Below are 19,984 nucleotides of genomic sequence, written 5' to 3'. Positions count from 1 at the left end.
ACGTAACTTTGTGACAAACAGGAATAATAATCACTTTAACCCCTTCCCTCTTTGGCCACTTTTGAGCTTCCTGACAGAGCCTCATTTTTCAAATCTGACAGGTTTCAGAGGTAGCAAGAAGGTTGAATCCAGCGCTTAGGTGGGGATAAAAGGATCATATTCCCCCATTGTTCACACACCAGGACTATACCCTATTGGACTTTTAAAGAAAAACCATTAAACTTGGAAAACTGTTCCATTTTATCCCCACCTAAGCGCTGGATTCAACCTTCTTGCTACCTCTGTTTCTGTATCGTGTGCCGACACGAAGGATCCGGGCGCTGACAGCGACACTCATCATTGTGTCAGGTGAGCTGGAGGATTCCTCCCCTTCTTTCCTTTATTACTAACATGTTTCACTTTATGTGGTAATAATTTTTGAATGCTTTTACCTATTCTAGCGATTCTGATATTGTTTTCTCGTGACACATTGTACTTTATGTTACTGGCAAAATTTGCTCGATACATAGCTCGATACGAAGCAATTTAAATATATCTGCTTGTAAGTCAGGCAGTTAGGGCACGGCCAGACGTGGCGGAATTGCTGTGGAATTCCGCTGCGGACAGTCCGCAGTGGAATACTCCAGCGGCCGTCTTTTACAGTTGTTTCAATACATTTTCTGGCAAGTCAGTTCAGACGATGCGGAAAACTCCATTGCGGACCATAGGCTGCGGTGCGGAATTTTCCGTCCGCAGCATGCACTGACTGTTGTGGAGAAGAAGCGGAATTTCACTGCGGATTTCAGCCTTTGCAATGCAAAAACTGAAATCTGTGGCAAGTCCACTGTGATTTCTGCAACGTCTGAATTACCTGTCAAATATGTAAACGCTGGTGCAGATTCGTTGCGTAAATGCCCCAAATCTGCACCAACATTTGCAGCGGAAAACCTCCGCCACGTCTGGTCGTGCCCTTATACCTCACAAAAATGTTGCTAATTAACATCCCATATGTCTACTTTAGATTGGCATAGTTTTTTGAACGTCCTTTTATTTTTCTAGGACGTTACAAGGTTTAGAACTTTAGCAGCCATTTCTCAAATTTTCAAGAAAATTTAAAAAGGCTATTTTTACAGGGGCCAGTTCAGTTGTGAAGTGGCTTTGAGGGCCTTATATATTAGAAACCCCTAGCAAGTCACCCTATTTTATAAACAACACCCCTCAAAGTATTCAAAACAGCATTTAGAAAGTTTCTTAACCCTTTAGACGTTTCACAAGAATTAAAGCCAAGTAGAGGTGAAATTGACAAATTTAATTACAATTTTTTGCAGAAATTCATTTTTAATCAATTTTTTTTGTAACACAGAAAGTTTTACCAGAGAAATGCACTCAATAATTATTGCCCAGGTTCTTCAGATTTATGTAATATCCCACATGTGGCCCTAGTGTGGTAATGTACTGAAGCACAGGCCTCAGAAGCAAAGGAGCAACTAGAGGATTTCTTATTTTTATTAGAATATATTTTACACCATGTCAGGTTTGAAGGGCTCTTGCGGTGCCAAAACAGTGGATCCCTCAAAAGTTACCCCATTTGCAAAACTAGACACCTCAAAGAAATTATCTAGGGGTATAGTGATCATTTTGACCCCACAGGTTTATTGCAGAAAATATTGGAAGGAGGCTGTAAAAGATAAAATCTAAATTTTTTCAAAGAAAATGTAGGTTTAGCTAATTTTTTTTCATTTCCACAAGGACTAAAGGGAAAAAAGCACCACAAAATTTGTAAAGCAATTTCTCCCAAGTAAAACAATACCCCACATGTGGTCATAAACGGCTATTTAGACACACAACAGAGTTTAGAAGGGAAGGAGTGCTATTTGGCTTTTGGAGATCACATTTAGCAGGAATGGTTTGCGGAGGCCATGTTGCATTTGCAAAGCCCCTGGGGGGAAAAAACAATGAAAACGCCAAAAAAGTGACTCCATTTAGGAAGCTACACCACTTGAGAAATTCATCGAGGGGTGTAGTGAGCATTTTGACCCCACATGTATTTCATTGAGTTAATTGGAATTGGGCAGTGAAAATAAAAACAATCCCTTTTCTTCAATAAGATGTAGCTTTAGCTCAAATTTTTAATTTTATCAACAAATAGAGGAAAAAATTAACCCCAATATTTGTAAAGCAATTTCTCCCGAGTACGGCAATACCCCATATGTGGTCATATACTGCAGTTTGGGCACACGGCTGGGCTCAGAAGGGAAGAAGCGCCATTTCACTTTTGGAGTGCAGATTTTGCTGGATTAGTTTCTGGTCGCTATGTCGCATTTGCAAAGCCCCTGTGGGAGCATGTTAACCCTGCAGGTGTATTGTAGAAATTAGTGTGCGCTCGATATTGCAGAGTGAAAATGGGATTTTTTTTCCATAGCTATGCCAATATGTGGTGCCCAGCTTGTGCCACCATAACAAGACAGCTCTCTAATTATTATGCTGTGTTTCCCTGTTTTAGAAACACCCTACATATGGCCCTAATCTTTTGCCTGGACATTTGACAGGGCTCAGGAGTGAAAGAGTACCATGTAAAATTGAGGCCTAATTTGGTGATTTAGGGCATGGCCAGACATGGCGTATTTCTGCCGACACTGTCCGCGTTGCAGATTCTGTTGCGGCTTTGCCTAAAATGTGCAGGAAATTGATGTGGATTAGCCGTTTGTGTATTCAGGTGAAGAGTACTACCTGCTGTCTTTTAAAACATTTCATCTCAGTCTGGCTATAGACTTAGAAATACATAGGTCCAGCCAGAATTAAGATATATCCTTTTCTTAAAACCAATACGCAACGCAACACACATAACATCTGCGGATTTCATTGCGAAATTTTGAATCTCCATTGAAGTCAATGGAGAAATTCAGCAATGAGTCCGCAACAAGTCCGCTACACGTCCGCAACAGCCAGTGTATGCTGTGGACACCAAATTCCGCACCACAGTCTGTGGTCCGCAGCGGAGTTTTCCGCCACGTGTGCACGAACCTATCTAAAAAGGTGTGGAAACCAATGGAGAAAATGTCCGCTGCGGATTTCCAGGGCAATTTCGCCACGTCTTGCAAAGTATTGGTTCACAATTGCAGAGGCCATGATGTGAAATAATAAAAGAAATCCCTGAGAAGTGACCCCATTTTGGAAACTGCACCCCTCAAGGCATTTATTAATGGGTGTAGTGAGCATTTTTACCCTACAGGACTTTTTCATAAGTGATTGTGCTGCGTATTGTGCAAAGTAAAAATGTAAATTTTTCCGTAGATATGCTATTTCAGTGGCAAATATGTCATGCCCAGCTTGTGCCACTGGAGACACACATCCCACAAATTGTTAAAAGCGTTCTCTCTGGTATGGCGATGCCATATATGTGGCAGTAAACAGCTGTTTGGGAACGCTGTAGGGTTCAGAGGGGAGGGATCGCCATTTGGGTTTTGGAGCGTGGATCTGCTTGGTTGTAGTTTTGTTTGGGGTTTTGCTGGTGTTTCCGTTTATAATGTGGGGGCATATGTAAGATGGGCAGAGTACATTAGGGGATTAGTCAGGTGGTATAATAATTGGGTTAAAAAAAACAGTAAAATGATCCATAGATGTATGTTACGCTGTGAAGCAATCCTTTATGCATAGGCCAGTGTCGCACTGATAAATCTCCTTCCTTATCCACCTTTTGGTCCACACGCCGCACCTTTGCAGTTTGGGGAATTTTGCTGGGAAAGTGTTGTCCTGGAATAATACTGGCACCCTCGCTTCCAGCAGTTATGTTTGGGCCCTCCCCTTCCTGGTTCCCTAATTTTAGGACCTTGATAAATCGCCTCTTGAAACAGAAGAAATGTTCCCCTCGGGCACAACTGCATATTTTTTATTTCCTGACTTATGGAAGCCTTAACTAATTTTATTTTTTCATAGACGTAGTGATATGAGGGCTGTTTTTTGCGGGATGAGCTGTAGTCATTATTGGTACCATTTAGGGGTACATGCTACTTTTTGATCACTTTTTTTCCTATTTTTTGGAAGGCAAGGTGACCAAAAAACTGCAATTCTGGCATAGTTTTTTAGTTTCTTTTTTACAGCATTCACCATGCATTATAAACAACATGTTAACTTTATTCTGCGGGTCAGTCTGATTCCGGCGATACCTAATTTATAGCACTTTTTTATGTTTTACAACTTTTTGCACAATAAAATTGCTTTTGTAAAAAGAATGTATTTTTTCGCCAAGTTGTGAGAACCATAACGTTTGAATTTTTTCGTCGACGGAGCTATATAGACGAGCTATAGTTTATATAGGAACCATTTTTGGATACATGCGACTTTTTGATCACATTTTATTCCAATATTTGTAGAGCAAAGTGACCAAAAAACAGAAATTCTGGTATCGTTTTTTACAGGGTTATTTTACGCTGTTCACCGCGTGGAATAAATAACTTAATATTTTTATCGCTCAGGCCGTTATGGTCGCGGAGATACCAAATATGTATGGTTTATTTTATATTTTTCAATAATAAAGGACTTGATAGGGGAAAAGGGCGATTGTGTTTTATTTTATTACTTGAAACTTTTTTTAGATGTTTTAAAACTTTTTTTTTTACACTTTTTTATTCTTTTTTTACACTTTTTTTCAAGTCCCACTAGGGGACTTAAAGGTCCAACTGTCCGATTTTTTTTTTCTAATACATTGCACTACCTATGTAGTAAAATTTATTAGATCTGTCAGTCATTCACTGACAGCAAGCCAATTAGGTTTCGCCTCCCGTCGGGGCCTAATAGGCTTCCGTAATGGCAGAGCAGGAGGCCATTGTTAGGCCTCCTGTTGCCATAGCAGCAGTTGGCAGCACTGATTGCATGGCAGGGCTGCCGATCTACTAGCAACCTCTAAGATGCAGATGTTAGGGAGCGGAGCTAGCTCCGGTTCCTCCCGTTACAGGTGGGTGTCAGCTGTAACATACAGCTGACACCCACCGCTGATGACGCTGAAGCCTTCGGGCGGGGCCTGGAAGGCTTCAGGGTAGGCAAACATTTTTAGGCCTCCAGTTGCTATTGCAGCCACCGGAATCCCTGCAATTTCATTGTTGGGGTGCCGATGAGCTGCAAACAACTTTAATGCAGCGATCGCTTTTGACCGCTGCAGTTAAGGGGTTAATGGCGGGGATCAAAGCTAATTTCGGTCCCCGCCATTACAGCCGGATGTCAGCAATAATACACCGCTGACAACCGGCGATGATGGCACCGACTCAGCTTCTGAGCCGATGCCATGCATTTGTTGTATGGATACGGCAAAATGCGGGAAGCAGTAGCTTTCCATGACGTATCCATACGACAAATGTCGGGAAGGGGTTAATAAAGCATTATAACATATATTTGCACGAAAAACTCACGTCAACATCAGCAAAGCTTGTGCTTTCAAAAACGCTGAAACCGAGGCCATGCAATATTTAGCCATCACCCATAAATGTGTTACAAATATATACTGCACATGGCAAACAGCTACTTGGCTACCAAAAGTGTGCACAGCATACTGTATGTAAAAATACAACAAAAATAAAATGTACACACACAACCACCTTCACACAACTTTGTATCAAAAAGTGATTATAAGAAAAAATTGCATGAAAATTCAATTTTATGACTAAAATGCGTACCTAAGCAGACCCCTTATGCAAACAAAAAGTATTCAGCAAAAAACTATAAGATGTGAGGAGTCAATACATAGTATCATGAGGCACACAAAGATTGGTCACTGTCATGGAGCCAACCGAAGATGGTATGGAATATTTGTGTTAACAAAAGATTTTGTGTGGGGCTAAACTGGGCAGCAGAGTTTAAGGAATTCTTAGGTTTTCTCCCTTTAACCTCTGTACGAAGATGTGGACCTGGCCGCTAAAATTCCCAGGTGGCTATTTATTTATTAAAACATTGAACTGCGACTTGTGAAAATAAACTTGTTTTTAATTTTAAGGACTTACACAATCAAGCTTGCTTTTTTTCCAGAGGTAAAAGGGGTCAGCAAGTTGCTTTAAAGAATTCTTCAGATTCACCGCTATCAAAGCTCCTAGGACAGCCTGAAGGACACAAGCAAGTGACGTATAATGATAGACACATATTGTAGTGATAAAGAGAAGAACGCAATATTATATGACATTATAAGTTATGTACTTTTAATTTTTTTAGTTGAAGGTGTAAAATAAAATATTTTTAGAGTTACACACTATGTAGCAAAAACAAATAAAATATGACACATAGATAATTATCAAAACATTTATACTGTACAATACTAAAGACAAGGAAATACCTACCTTGGGCAGGGGTTGTAAGTATGTGCCAAGAGCCAACATAGTCACCATGACGACCATCATAACAAAGAAACTAGACATCTGAGGAATTAAAAAAAATAAATAATAATAATAATAAAGTGCCATGCTATGCTGTTCTCCATGCATTTTAACGTGGGTTATCATGTGTAATAGGTGTTCATTGGTATCAATGCATTTCCAATATTATTTGTTCTTTATGTTATTGAAAGGGTTATTCACATCATCAACAATTATGTCATACCCACAGGAAGTGTAGGTTCTACCTCTGGAACCCTCACCTTTCAGGAAAATTGCTGTCTCATGACCCCTATTTGGCTATTCATGCTTGCCACATTGCTGCAACAATTGTTTCTTTCCCGTTGCCATCTCTCCATTAACTTCTATGGGGAAAGCAGCTGATGTGAATGCACAGGGTATGTCATAAATGCACCCCCTCCATGACAGTGTTTGGGAGTGATGGCTAGAGCCGAGCTTCAATGAAGAGGCCATGTCACCATTGACTTCTATAGGGAGAGTGGCCAAACTGACTCAAGAAACAGCGGTCACCCTATTCTCATGAAAGGTGAGTTTCTTAAGGGCTTTTTACACCTGCCGATATTCGACCGGTGTAGCGAGCGCCAATCAACGAGACATCGTTGATCGGTGCTCGTTCGCTTCTGTCACACGGAGCTATATATTGGGATGAGTGGTCATTACTGCCCATACGTTATTATCATGTCGGCAGCGCGTCTCCCTGTTTACACAGGGAGATGTGCTGTCGAGAACGATAATATTTCACTTTTTTAAAACTCTGCGATCAGCAGATGATCGAGCGTTTGCTTGTTCATCTGCTGATCGCTGCCCTGTTTACACAGGGCAATTATCAGCAACAAGCGTTCTATGATTGCTAGTCTGCCTGATAATCGCCCAGTGTAAAAGGGCGATATGCTCCTCTTAGGCATTATTAGCATATTCTGTAAATATCCCATAGCTGTTTATTATGGGAATACTCCTTTAAAGACAAAACATATACTTTACTTATACTTTATTACACAGAGAGCATGTGAAGGAATTGTAATGAGAATTATAATGTAATTATAAACCAGACTTCTTAATCTGTTCTAAAAATATATATCCTGACGCGTAATTGGTGTATTATTTTTTTTTTTACTTTAGTACTTTTAGAAATGTTGGGGCTGGCAGTGCCTGTAATAAAGAATATCATGAACACTCTTACTGTAGCCCAGATCATTCTGTACAGTGGAAAAGTCACATATCGAAAAAAAAGAAACAAGTGTTAGTGAATATCTACATTCCGACATACCTGTGACTTTCCTCCAGCCCCATCCACTGCCAACGTTACAGAGAGAGCACAGCAAATCACATGAATGAAGAAAAATGATCCAAAGAAATTACTACAACCGAGGGCCACCATTTCCTGTAAAGTAAAATTTGGTTATATTGGATTAATATATTGGACTAAAAATACACTAAAATAATGTTTATAGTGAGAAGTAAAGTGAGGACATTTTAAACATTAAAAATACTAGGAAAAAAGTTACATACAACCCATCACATTAAGGTTGTATTCAGATGTTGAGGATAAGGTGCGCTTTTCGCTGTGGTTGCAGTTTTACAGGTGAAACATGTTAAATAAATGTTTTTCAACTGTAAAAAGTGCAACCATACGTCAAACGCAATGCCCGAATGCACCCTAAAGGGGTTGTCCACGATTATAAGAGGGTCTTTTTTTTCTTGAAACAGCACCACATCTGTCCATAGATTGTTTCTAGTATAGTAACTCATTTACTTCAATCTAGTAACAAACTGTGGTACCTGCGGATGTTTTACCTGGTTTGGATCCACAGAAGAGATACAGTGAAACCTCTCAAAAAGACCACCTCTTTGAGAAGACCACCACTTATCCAGACCATCTTGTGAAACGTTTTGAGTCCCACCATATACTATGCACACTGCCCATCGTCTTTGAGAAGACCACCGTCTAGAAGACCACTTTTCAATGCAATTTTGGGTGGTCTTTAGAGATGAGCGAATCGATTCTTCACAAATGGAATTTGTTATGAATTTCCCCAAATTTTCGTATTTAGCAAATCTGAAAATTTTGGGACTCATCCTGCACGAATCGTTTAAAATGGCTGCCGCTATTTAACAGATCAAAAGAAAACAAGAAGACAGAGAAGAAGGAACACCTGACTTAGTTTGGCTGCCCAGCGGGCTTCCCCAAAAATTCCTTGCAGGCAGCCATACACCCTAGTACAGCCATTCATGAGGGGTATAGGTGTGAGTCAGTGATGACTCAGTGGATGACAGTCATATGAGTAACAGCCACTCCAAACAGCCACCACAGGAAATGCAGCTCCTTTGAGGGATACAGATAGGAGAGAGATGTCAGACAGAAAGTGAGAGATAATAAAACACAGAATACAGATAGATAGTGGATTAGTGTCAATGAGTGTGTTTCATAGGGAGGAGAGGAGAATAGTTCGATTTACAATAATTTGATAGAGCGATACATTTTAAAGAGAGATAGGAGTCAGTCAGTGTTAGTTAGGCAGGCACAGGCAGACATTGCCGTCAGTGAGTGCTGCTGCAGCTACATACCTCCCAACCGTCCCGGATTCAGCAGGTCAGTCCCGGATTCAGCTCTCTACTTGAGCATTAGTACAGAGCGGAGGAGCAGAGAGAGCTCCTCCACTTGTCGAGGACTTCCCGGGCAAAGCGCTACTTTTGGACAGTGTTGTCTGGCTTTCAACTATGGAGCCCCCGGCCAGAGTAATGCAAGCTCTCTGGCCAGGGACTCCTGTCTTGAGAAAGCCCTTGACATCACTGTCCTTATATGGACAGTGATGTCAGTGGCTCCTCCAGGAGCGGAATCTGTGGCAAGGGAGCTGCCTATGCTCTGGCCGGGGTTTCTGCTCCTGGAGAAGCCTCTGTTGCCCCTGGCATCACTATCCATATATGGACAGTGACATTAGGGGCTACCCTGGAGTGGTATGCCCTGCATTGCCGACGCTCTGCTCAAAAATTCCGCTCCTAGAGGGAACCCCTGACGTCACTGGCCATATATGGACAATGATGTCAGGGGTTCCTCCTGGAACGAAATCCCCGGCCACAACGTGGCCGATGCTCTGGATTGGTATTCCGCTCGTAGAGAGAACCCCTGACGTCACTGTCCATATATGGACAGTGACTTTAAGGGCTTCTCCTGGAGCGGAATCCCCTGCCAGAGCGTTGCTGACGCTATGGTCAGGGATTCCGCTCCTAGAGGGAACCCCTAACATCACTGTCCATATATGGACAGTGACATCAGAGGCTACTCCTGGAGCGAAATCCCCTGCCAGAGCGTTGCCGATGCTCTTGCCAGGGATTCTGCTCCTAGAGGGAACCCCAGACGTCACTGTCCATATATGGACAGTGACATCAGGGGCTGCTCCTGGAGCAGAATACATGGCCACAGGGTGACCGATGCTCTGGCTGGGGATTCTGCTCTAGAGGGAGCCTCAATGGCGCTATTTACAGGGGGGTAGCGCTATCTAAAGGGGGTGGATCTACCTTCAAGGGGGTGTGGCACTATCTACATGGTCACTGTGGCACTATATAGGCACAATCTACAGGGGACACTGTGGCACTATCTACGTGGGCACTGGCACTAGGGGCAGCTAAGGGGCATTATACTGTATGGGGGTAGCTAAGGTGGTATTATACTGCATGGGGCAGCTATGGGCATTATACTGTATGGGGCAGCTATAAGGGCATTATACTGTATGGGGGCAGATGTGGGGGCATTATGGGGCAGCTGTGGGGAATTATATTGTATGGGGCAGCTATGGGGCATTATACTGTATGGGGGCATCTGTATGGGTATTGTACTGTATGTGTGCAGATGTGTGGGCATTATACTATATGGGCAGCTATGGGGGCATTATACTGTATGGGGGCATCTGTGTGGGGATTATACAGTATTGGGGCATCTGTGTGGGCATTATACTGTATGGGGCAGCTATGGTGGCATTTTACTGTATGGGGTAGCTGTGGGGGCATTATGCTGTATGGGGCAGCTATGGGGCATTATACTGTATGGGGAATTTGTGTGGTCATTATACTGTATGGAGGCATCTGTGTGGGCATTATACTGTATGGGGCATCTGTGTTGGCTTTATACTGTATGGGTGCATCTATGGGGCATTATACTGTGTGGGGACAGCTATTTGGCATTATACTGTGTGGGAGGCACTATGTGTCATTATAATGTGTGGGGGCAGCTATAGGGGCATTATACTGTCTGGGTGGTTCTATTGGGGAATTATACTTATTATGAGGAGGCACTATGGGAGAATGTATCAATTTTTAATGGGAAAAGGGAAAGGGGGAGAAAAGGTGTGTGGCTCCATAGAAAGTGTCATATAAAATAAAAAACCTTTATTAGAAAATAATTGTTGTATTAAAAAATACAATGTCAGTAAGTGGCATTAAGTACAGATGTCCCCTAACTCTGCACTTGGGACCAATAAGTCCATATATTGGAAGGATGCTCTGCAATAGTGTTAGTTGGACAAAAACACAAGAGTATAAGATGCTTAGGAATCTATGGATCACCAATCCCCAGTATGGATACCCACAAATTGCTGTTATGGTAAAATGGAGATAATAACATAGGATATAGAGACTCCAGATTGTTGTAGCGTGTTAATTGTGAATTGTTGTAGTTATTCACTATATATCATATGTGCACTGCTATTGGGTTAAATTGCCAGTGTCTTCATGCAACACAATAACTCTGTTATATATACAGTATGCTGTATTGGGAGTAAAACAAACCTGTTATGCCACAGTATTAGGAATTGACACTTTGTGTAATAGGGTTTTCTTGCTCCCAATACAGCATACACTCTGCATATATAACAGAGTGATTGTGTTGCATGAAGACACTGGTAACTTTACTCAATAGCAGTGCACAAATACGATTCACAATTAACACGCTACAACAATCTGGAGTCTCTATATCCTATGTTATTACCTCCATTTTACATAACAACAATTTGTGGGTATCCATACTGGGGATTGGTGATCCATAGATTCCTAAGCATCTTGTACTCTTGAGTTTTTGGTCAACTAACACTATTGCAGAGCATCCTTCCAATATATGGACTTATTTGTCCCAAGTGCAGTGTTAGGGGACATCTGCACTTAATGGCACTTACTGACATTGTATTTTTTAATACAACAATTATTTTCCAATAAAGGTTTTTTATTTTATATGACACTTTCTATGGAGCGACACACCTTTCTCCCCATTTCCCTTTTCCCATTAATAATTGATACATTTGTATTGGTGGTGTACACCGAGTGTGGCTCTCTTTGTTATTATTATTTAATTAATTAATTAATTTTGAGGGCAGTTGCCCACTTTATCTGTTACTGTGGGAGAATAATAGTGTGTTGGCTGAACCGGGTGTGTATGTGTGGCGATTGGGCGGGTTAGAGGCGTGGCTTAAAAGGAAAAATATTGCCCTCTTTGCGATACTTGAAAGTTGGGAGGTATGCAGCTAAAGGAATTCTTACATTGTGAATTGCCAAGCTTTATCACATCATTCTTAAATTTTCTTCAATAATATTAATTCTGGTGCTGCTAGCATGCTGCTGCATTCTGAAACAGATGTCATGTACCGCTTGTTAAAAAAACATTGCTTATAACGATACCACCATGTGTGCATAAAGACCAGCAGGCATCAAAAAGTTAATAGAAAGATAATTTTTGGACCGTTTTTGTAATTTTAAGCATGAAAAATCTGACAGTGCAGTGTGGTTTTAAAAGGGCTGTTTGTTACCACCGGCTACCATCTGTTTACCCATAGCCATATATGTTTGTCACCTTAACCTTACTAATGCTGATTGGGCGTTGAAGAGCTTGAAAGGGGTTGGATATAGTCCTAGAAGACTTCAAAGTGTAATACATAACGAATCTGACGGCCGGTTTGATAGAATCAGACAAGAAACGAATATTGGGAAATTCACTCATCTCTGATGGCCATCTCAAAGATGTTTCACTTGTATATCTTATTGCAAAAGCTCAGTCCATGGCAAGTTAAATCGCAATGCTAAGGCTTTGTTCACATCTGCGCTAGGGCTCCGTTCCGACGTTCCATCTGAGCCCTGACAGACACAAACGGAAACCATAGGTTTCCGTTTCCATCACCATAGGTTTCCGTTTGTCTCCGTTGTGCAAGGGTTCCGTCGACTACGCTATGGATTCCGTCAAAATGATGGAACCCTTGCATAATGGAGACAAACGGAAACCATTGGCACCGGATTGGTCACCATTGAAATCAATGGTGATGGAAACGGAAACCTATGGTTCCCGTTTGTGTCTGTCAGGGCTCCGTTCCGACGGAAAGCTCAGACAGAATGTCGGAACGGAGCCCTGGCGCAGTTGTGAACGAAGCCTAACGATGATAAGAGAGAAGGTTGTGCCTCTCATGTTACTTAAACACCTTACAATAGCCAATTTTAGGGTAGGAAATCTTCATTCACTTGATAACAAGTCTTACCTGGTTTGGATCAACATCGTAGCCATGTCTTGCTCCTAAAGTCCTGCCCATAGCTAGGTTAATCACATAGCCAACAATAGCAAGGGAGAATGCTGTGCCAATCATATCTCCCCATTGACTTACAGTAGGTAATGTAGGGGTAGGAAAGCTAAAAATTAAATTGACAGAAGATTATAGTTTTCATGATACCAATGTAAACTAATATATTTTATGTATGTGAAGGTGTTCAGAATATTAAACAGAAAGAAAAAATGTCTAAACACACAATCTAAAAATATACAACTAATGTTTTTGTATACTTTGTATTTTAATCTCTTTCCTCAAATTTGATGCTTTGATAAAATATCAAACTTTAAACATACACCCTCTTGAGGTCTATAATTTTCATGATTCATGGTTTAGAGTTACATTATGTTAGGAGCCCGACTATTTTTTATTTATTTTAGTATTTAGAAGGGTGTTCCCAAAATAGACATTTATGGCATATCCACAGAATATGCCATAAATAACGGATAGTTGCGGGTCCCAACTCCCCGACTCTCGGTTCGCCTGGTGAAGCGGCTGCTGGCTCTGTCAATTCCAGGTGGGGACTAGTGGAGAGGGGGCATGCGCGAATCTCTCTCTATTCTTTGATTGTGCCATAAATGTCTAATTTGGGAATACTCGACTGTGTAGATTTTATTGGTAAATAGATGGTACTCATTTCTCAAAAATTATGTATATTGTTTGCACTGATGCCATGCTAATAGAACAAGTAAGTTGACTGTTTTGATCCATTTTCTCTTTTATGTTTTTGGAAGGTCTGAGGAGTGTGATATGGTGGACTACAAGTCGGGGCCGGTGCACCTTTAACACTACTTTGGTGTATCTAAGTGGAATTTAGAAAGACATCTTAAAATATTAAAAAAAGTTATTTTCAAATGAAGATATTTGTAAAGAAGGTAATAATCATGGAAGAAGATTTTGCTGTCAGTAAAATTATATGGAGAAAGTGTCTCTGAAATTAAATTGCTGACAGAACAGGATAATTTACTGCACTGATTGGTAAAGCAGGGAGAGGTACAGCAGATTTACCAGAATATTTTCGGCGTTTATTTAACTACTTACCCTAGAGGAATGTATCCCACTACATTCATTGCATATTTATGAGGAAGGTCAAAACTTCCAGAGACAACAGTAGCAATTATGACCTGTAAGAAAAACACAGGCAATAGCTCCTAAGTCTCAATGGTAGAAGTTAAAATTTAAATTTAGCTTTAAGGCATTGCCATGGTTTACATTTTTATTCTTTTTTAAAAAAAATAGTGCATGCAAAGATAAAAAAAACATTGTAATATATCAAGTTAAAGAAAAAGGCCTCTTTCTCCATTTATCGATGAGAAATGATATTACACAGAGCAGAGTTTCAGGGAGTGTGCGAGAGTGCAGAAAGCGGGGTTGGGGGCAAGAGTTAGCCTTGCTATACATTCAGTTCTCCTGCTGAACAGATAATCTAAGGCCTAATGCAAGCGTGACAATTTGCGGTCTGCAAAACCACGGATCCGTTGTCTGTACTTGCGGTTCATTTGCCCACAAAAAGGCGTCCATGTGTCATCAGTATGCATGGGGTCATATAAATAAATGGGTCCATGTGCTATCTGCAAAATTGCGGATAGTAAACGGATGAAAAACACGGTCCTGTGCATTAGATCTAAGTATTAGGCCCCATGCACACGGCCGTGCCTGTAATCATGGTCTGCGATTACGGGCATGGCGGCCGCCACCCGCATTTTTGCCCCGTGTTCTAAAGAATGGGAGCATGGTCCGCAAAAATCAAAATTTAGGACATGTCCTATCTTTTGCAGAGGCTTTCTACGGCCCGGACACTTTCCAGTAAATACACAGGAAGGTGTCCGTGGTCAATAGAAATGGATGGGTCCATAACTGCAGACCGTAATTATGATCCGCAAATACAGATGAATTCTACAGTCGTGTGCATGGGGCTTTAGACTGTCTCACATCAGAGCTTTATTGAGAGCAGCACTGCTCAGTCTTTTCATGTATTATGTCCTATAAAAATTGCTGCTGCTACTGCTATGACTATACGGTATGTGGGTTGGATGACAGGGTGCAGTGATCCTGAATATGGGAGAACATCATAGCAGGTAGTGTCTTTCCATTCTGAAGCTGTGCTCATGAAAAAACAATACATCTAGGGATGGAGCGTGCAGAGGGGAAAAACTACCTAAAATACACACGTGACAGCTTATTCTGAAAATTCACCTGGAATGATAGATGTGCTTTTATGAATGGGCACAACATAATTATATAAATTGTTAGAGAAATGTATACATACAATCATGATCTCCATGGGAATAGGAAAGCGAATCTTATGCATGTATTTTAGGTTCAGCTCCTTGACGATGATAAGCAGCACTGTGCTGACCAAAGCAAAGACCAAGGAAGCCACGTTGGTATGTGGAAGGCTCTTGCAGATGTCTATGAAAGTCTACAAGGAGCAACGTACATGGGTTATATTTCTGGATAGGATAATCTGTCCGTTTCATTCTGAGGCTACATATAAATACTTACATAAACTATAGCCAGAGGTCCACTGTACGGTTGCACTGTAATTCCAAATATATACTTGAGCACAGATATAAGGATTTGCAAGCCAGCTGCTGTCATAAAACCACGGATGAAGGATTCAGACAGATATATGGCAACAAAGCCAAACTGTACGAAGCCCAACGCAATCTTCAATGGAGGATAAAAGAAATGAATTATTATAGACAAAGGCTTAAATTGTATTAATTTGCCAAATAAAAAAGATACTATTCACGTCTGCTAAGCGGTACTATGTGCTATATGTACGATTATGCTGACCTGTATGATTGCTGTCAGACATGCCAGTGTTGCTGAAACCTGCAGTCTTGCATTATTCATCTTCTCTGTGTCTGTTGTATTAACATTTGTGGTCTCATTCAGTATTTGAAAATCGGATTCTGGAGCCAGTTGCATACACACATTTCCCACTATTATACTAATGACAGCGAACGTTCCTATAATAAATCAGGAATTTTGGGTTACAGTAAATAACATAAAATACTGACACAGATACCAGAAACCAACTAGAATTCCTTACCTGGTACCATCTGTGGAATTCCTCCCAAGAAGAAGTAAATCACAAGGGGGAAGAAGGAAGAGTACAGTCCATTCACAGGTGGTAGGTTAGCAAGAAGGGCAAAGGCCATGCCTGCAACCATAAAGGAAAACTGACAACATCTGTCTCAGTGGACCATTAACTATATGCTTTTGCAAAATAAAGACCCGACTAACCTTGCGGGACCTGGATAGTGCCAGCACTGATGCCACCAAGCACATCTGGGAGGGCATATTCTTTTAAGTTATATTTGGGTACCCAAGTAAGTATAGGGAAGAGACCAAATAATAAAGCTTTGAATTTGGCCGGCGTCCAACTGAAAGAAACACATAAATTCAGAAGGTAAAGAAGAGAATACAAGAAGGTTTTCTTAAAACTTTTATGTGTACATAAATGCATAAAAAAAAGTGTACCTATTCTCACAATGCTTTTTTTGCATAGATTAGTAGTTCATGTGAATATATCTTATTAGGAAAAAGTGACACCTTCTCACCTTCCTGCAGCCTTTCAGAAAACTCCTGAGTCCTTAAAACATTCATCTAGAGTGCGTAAAGGCCCTTTTACCTTGGCCAATGTTCGGGCAAATGAGTGTTCACATGAATGCTCATTCCCGATCATTGCCCTATGTAAACAGGGCAACAATCAGCCAATAAACATGCGAACGCTCGTTCGCTCATTGGCTGATCTGCTTATTTATGCGGCAAATTAAATGGTTGCTAGTCGGCAGCACATCTCCCTGTGTAAACAGGGAGATGTGCTGCCGACATGATGGATTAACGTTTAATGTATTAACGATCGCTCATCTCCTTACATAACTGATCATTGCTCCTTGTGAAAGGAGCAATTGAGTGCCAATCAACAAGCTGTCTCATTTATCGGCGCTCGTTTTCAGAGCCCATATCTGGCCTTGTAAAAGGACCCTTAAGTTGGTCTCACATGGCGATAACCAACATGACAGCTCGTTGATCGGCGCTCGTTTGCTCCTTTCACAAATAGCTAGTATGGGGATGTTGACGCAATCATGGCCCAAAATATATTAGACCGAAGTTTTAGAAGGGTATTTCAACAGATACCCTACCAGGAAACTTATGACGAGCGCTACCATTTCTATCTTGTTGGCAGCACATCTCCCTGTTCACACAGGGAGATGTGCTGCTGACAACAATAATATTTTCGTTTTCTCGTTCATTGGCTGATCGTTGCCCTGTTAACACAGGGCAATGATCGGGAATGAGCATTCTGTGAACGCTTGTTTGCCCGATAATTGGCCAGTGTAAAAGGGCCCTTACTCTAGATACATTTTTAAGGACTGAGGAGCTTTATGAATATTTGCAGACAAGGAAAGGGGGACTAATGGCTGCTGGTAGATGCAGTCTATCTCTCTGTCTGTGAGACTGCATCAGAGCGGAGGTAAAGCAGAAGTGGGGAGACATATAATTGTCTCAGACTGTTGAGAACAGCACTAGCATCACGCCATGAATAAGCCAAAGATACGCCAGAAATGTCTGAGTCCCCCACCTATCAGCAGAACAGGGATAAACCTGCAGATTGAATGGAGTGACGACTGCGCATGTCTCCGGTGCTTTCTATTCTAGACTATGGGAGTTACGTAAAGACCTGAGCAAGCATATATTTATGGCATATTCACAGAAAACCCTGAAATGTGTTTCATGGGAAAACTCCATTAATTTATACGTTTTTTAGCTATTACCTGAATAATTTTCGCGCTTTCCCACCCACTGGGTAACTGCGATTTTTCTTCTCATATTCTTCATTGAAAAGGTCAAGGGAGTACGTAGATCGATCAACTATATATCGAGGCCGAGCCTTATTCATGGTTGGCCCTTAATAGTGGAAATGGCAGGTAATCCTTTAATAAGCCAATATATATATAAGAAAGAGATAGAAGAATATATCACTATAATGTTATTAGTATCAGGGCCTGTTCACATCAGCGTCAGGCTTCCATTCATCGGTAACATTAGACCTTTCCTTCGGAGGAACCATTGAACGGGAAGCCAAACGGAAACCATAGCTTCCGTTTGCATTACCATTGATTCCGTTGCAGTTGGTTTCCGTTTGTTTCCATTACGTAAAGTTTCCGTCTTTTTCATGGAAACAATAGCGTAGTCGACTAAACTATTGTTTCTGTGAAAAAAAACCAGAAACTTTACAGAACGCAAACAAATGAAAATTAACTGCAATGGAAGCATTACCATTTAAATCAGTGGTAATGCAAATAGAAGTTATGGTTTTCAATTGGTTTCCGTTCCTCGGTTCCTCCGACGGAAAGGTCGAATGGAACCCATGAATGGAAGCCTGAAGCTGATGTGAACACATCCTTACATTTCTAGACATTGTATAGTATATACTACATACAGTTAGGTCCAGAATTATTTGGACAGTGACACAATCTTCATGATTTGGGCTCTGCATGCCACCACATTGGATATGAAATGAAACAACGGAGACGCAATTGAAGTGTGGACTCTCAGGTTTAATTCAAGGGGTTGAACTAAAATATCCTGTGGAACGTTCAGGAATTGCAACCATTTTTCTACACGGCCTCCTTATTTCAGGGGCTCGAAAGTAATTGGACAAAGTAACAATACCATAAATAAAATGTTTATTTTTAATACTTTGTAGAGAATCCTTTGCACGTAATGTCTGCCTGAAGTCTGGAACCTGTGGACATCACCAAACGCTGGGTTTCCCCCTTTGTGATGCTTTGCCAGGACTTTACTGCAGCTGTGTTCAGTTGTTGCTTGTTTGTGCGCCTTTCTGCCTTAAGTTTTGTCTTAAAGAAGCTCTGTCACCACATTATATGTGCCATATCTCCTACATAATGTGATCGGCGCTGTACTGTAGATAACAACAGTGTTTTTTATTTAGAAAAACGATCAATTTTGAGCAAGAAACTTTACCGAAGTGTCGGGAATGATGAATAGACATCGTGTCCTGGCTGGAGGTGATGTCTATTCACTCCCAAGACACTTTGGTAAAACAATTGGAGAGAAGTGTATGACACTGATTGGTCAGCTTCATAAACTTCTCTTTACAACGCTCAGTTGGTAAAAAAGTAAAAACACGCCCAGTTGTCTATTAAGAAAGTAATTAGCATAAATATAAAATTGTGCATAACTTGCTCAAAATTGATCGTTTTTCTAAATAAAAAACAGTGTTGTTATCTACATTACAGCGCCAATCACATTATGTAGGAGATAGGGCACTTATAATGTGCTGACAGAGCCTCCTTAAGCAAGTGAAATGCATGCTAGATCGGGTTGAGATCTGGTGTTTGACTTGGCCATTACAGAATATTCCGCTTCTTTGCCTTAAAAAAAACTCCTGGGTTGCTTTCGCAGTACGTTTTGGGTCATTGTCCATCTGTACTGAGAAGCGATGTCCAATCAACCTTGCTGCATTTGGTTTAATCGGAGCAGAAAGTATATCCCTGAACACTTCAGAATTCATCCGGCTGCTTCTGTCTTCAGTCACATCATCAATAAACAATAGTGACCCAGTGCCTTTGCCAGCCATGCATGCCCATGTCATCACACTGCCTCCACCATGTTTTACAGAGGATGTGGTGTGCTTTGGATCATGAGCCGTTCCAAGCCTGCTCCATTCTTCCTTCTTCCCATCATTATGGTACAGGTTGATCTTAGTTCCATCTGTCCAAAGAATGCTGTTCCAGAACTTTGCTGGCTTCTTTATATGTTGTTTGGTAAAATCTAATCTGGCCTTTGTATTTTTGAGGCTGATTAATGGTTTGCACCTTGTGGTGAATCCTCTGTATTTGCTCTCATGAAGTGTTCTCTTTATGGTAGACTTAGATACTGATACATTTACTTCCAGGAGAGTGTTCTACACTTGGGTAGATGTTGTGAAGGGGTTTTTCTTCACCATGGAAAGGATTCTACGATCACCCACCACTGTTGTCTTCCGTGGATGTCCCGGGCTTTTGGAGTTCA

General features: G+C 41.1%; 1 protein-coding gene across 1 annotated transcript in view; it reads right to left on the bottom strand.

Annotated features, from left to right (window-relative positions):
• The window catches only part of SLC26A9 (solute carrier family 26 member 9), a 45,227-nt gene extending 27,381 nt beyond the window's left edge, over positions 1 to 17,846 (bottom strand). The window contains exons 1-11 of the mRNA XM_075850713.1: positions 17,722 to 17,846; positions 16,187 to 16,326; positions 15,993 to 16,103; positions 15,734 to 15,909; positions 15,440 to 15,604; positions 15,204 to 15,356; positions 13,976 to 14,058; positions 12,869 to 13,016; positions 7,624 to 7,737; positions 6,303 to 6,380; positions 5,973 to 6,068 (exon numbers count right to left, since the gene is read on the bottom strand). Coding sequence (XP_075706828.1) covers positions 5,973 to 6,068; positions 6,303 to 6,380; positions 7,624 to 7,737; positions 12,869 to 13,016; positions 13,976 to 14,058; positions 15,204 to 15,356; positions 15,440 to 15,604; positions 15,734 to 15,909; positions 15,993 to 16,103; positions 16,187 to 16,326; positions 17,722 to 17,846 — 1,389 coding nt within the window. The remainder of the gene's footprint in view (positions 1 to 5,972; positions 6,069 to 6,302; positions 6,381 to 7,623; positions 7,738 to 12,868; positions 13,017 to 13,975; positions 14,059 to 15,203; positions 15,357 to 15,439; positions 15,605 to 15,733; positions 15,910 to 15,992; positions 16,104 to 16,186; positions 16,327 to 17,721) is intronic.
• Positions 17,847 to 19,984: the final 2,138 nt, after the last annotated feature.

Source organism: Rhinoderma darwinii, chromosome 2 (assembly GCF_050947455.1).
Source record: "Rhinoderma darwinii isolate aRhiDar2 chromosome 2, aRhiDar2.hap1, whole genome shotgun sequence".
Lineage (NCBI taxonomy): Eukaryota > Metazoa > Chordata > Amphibia > Anura > Rhinodermatidae > Rhinoderma > Rhinoderma darwinii.
Note: the sequence above shows the minus strand (reverse complement) of the source record. Positions and strands in the feature narration are given on the sequence as shown.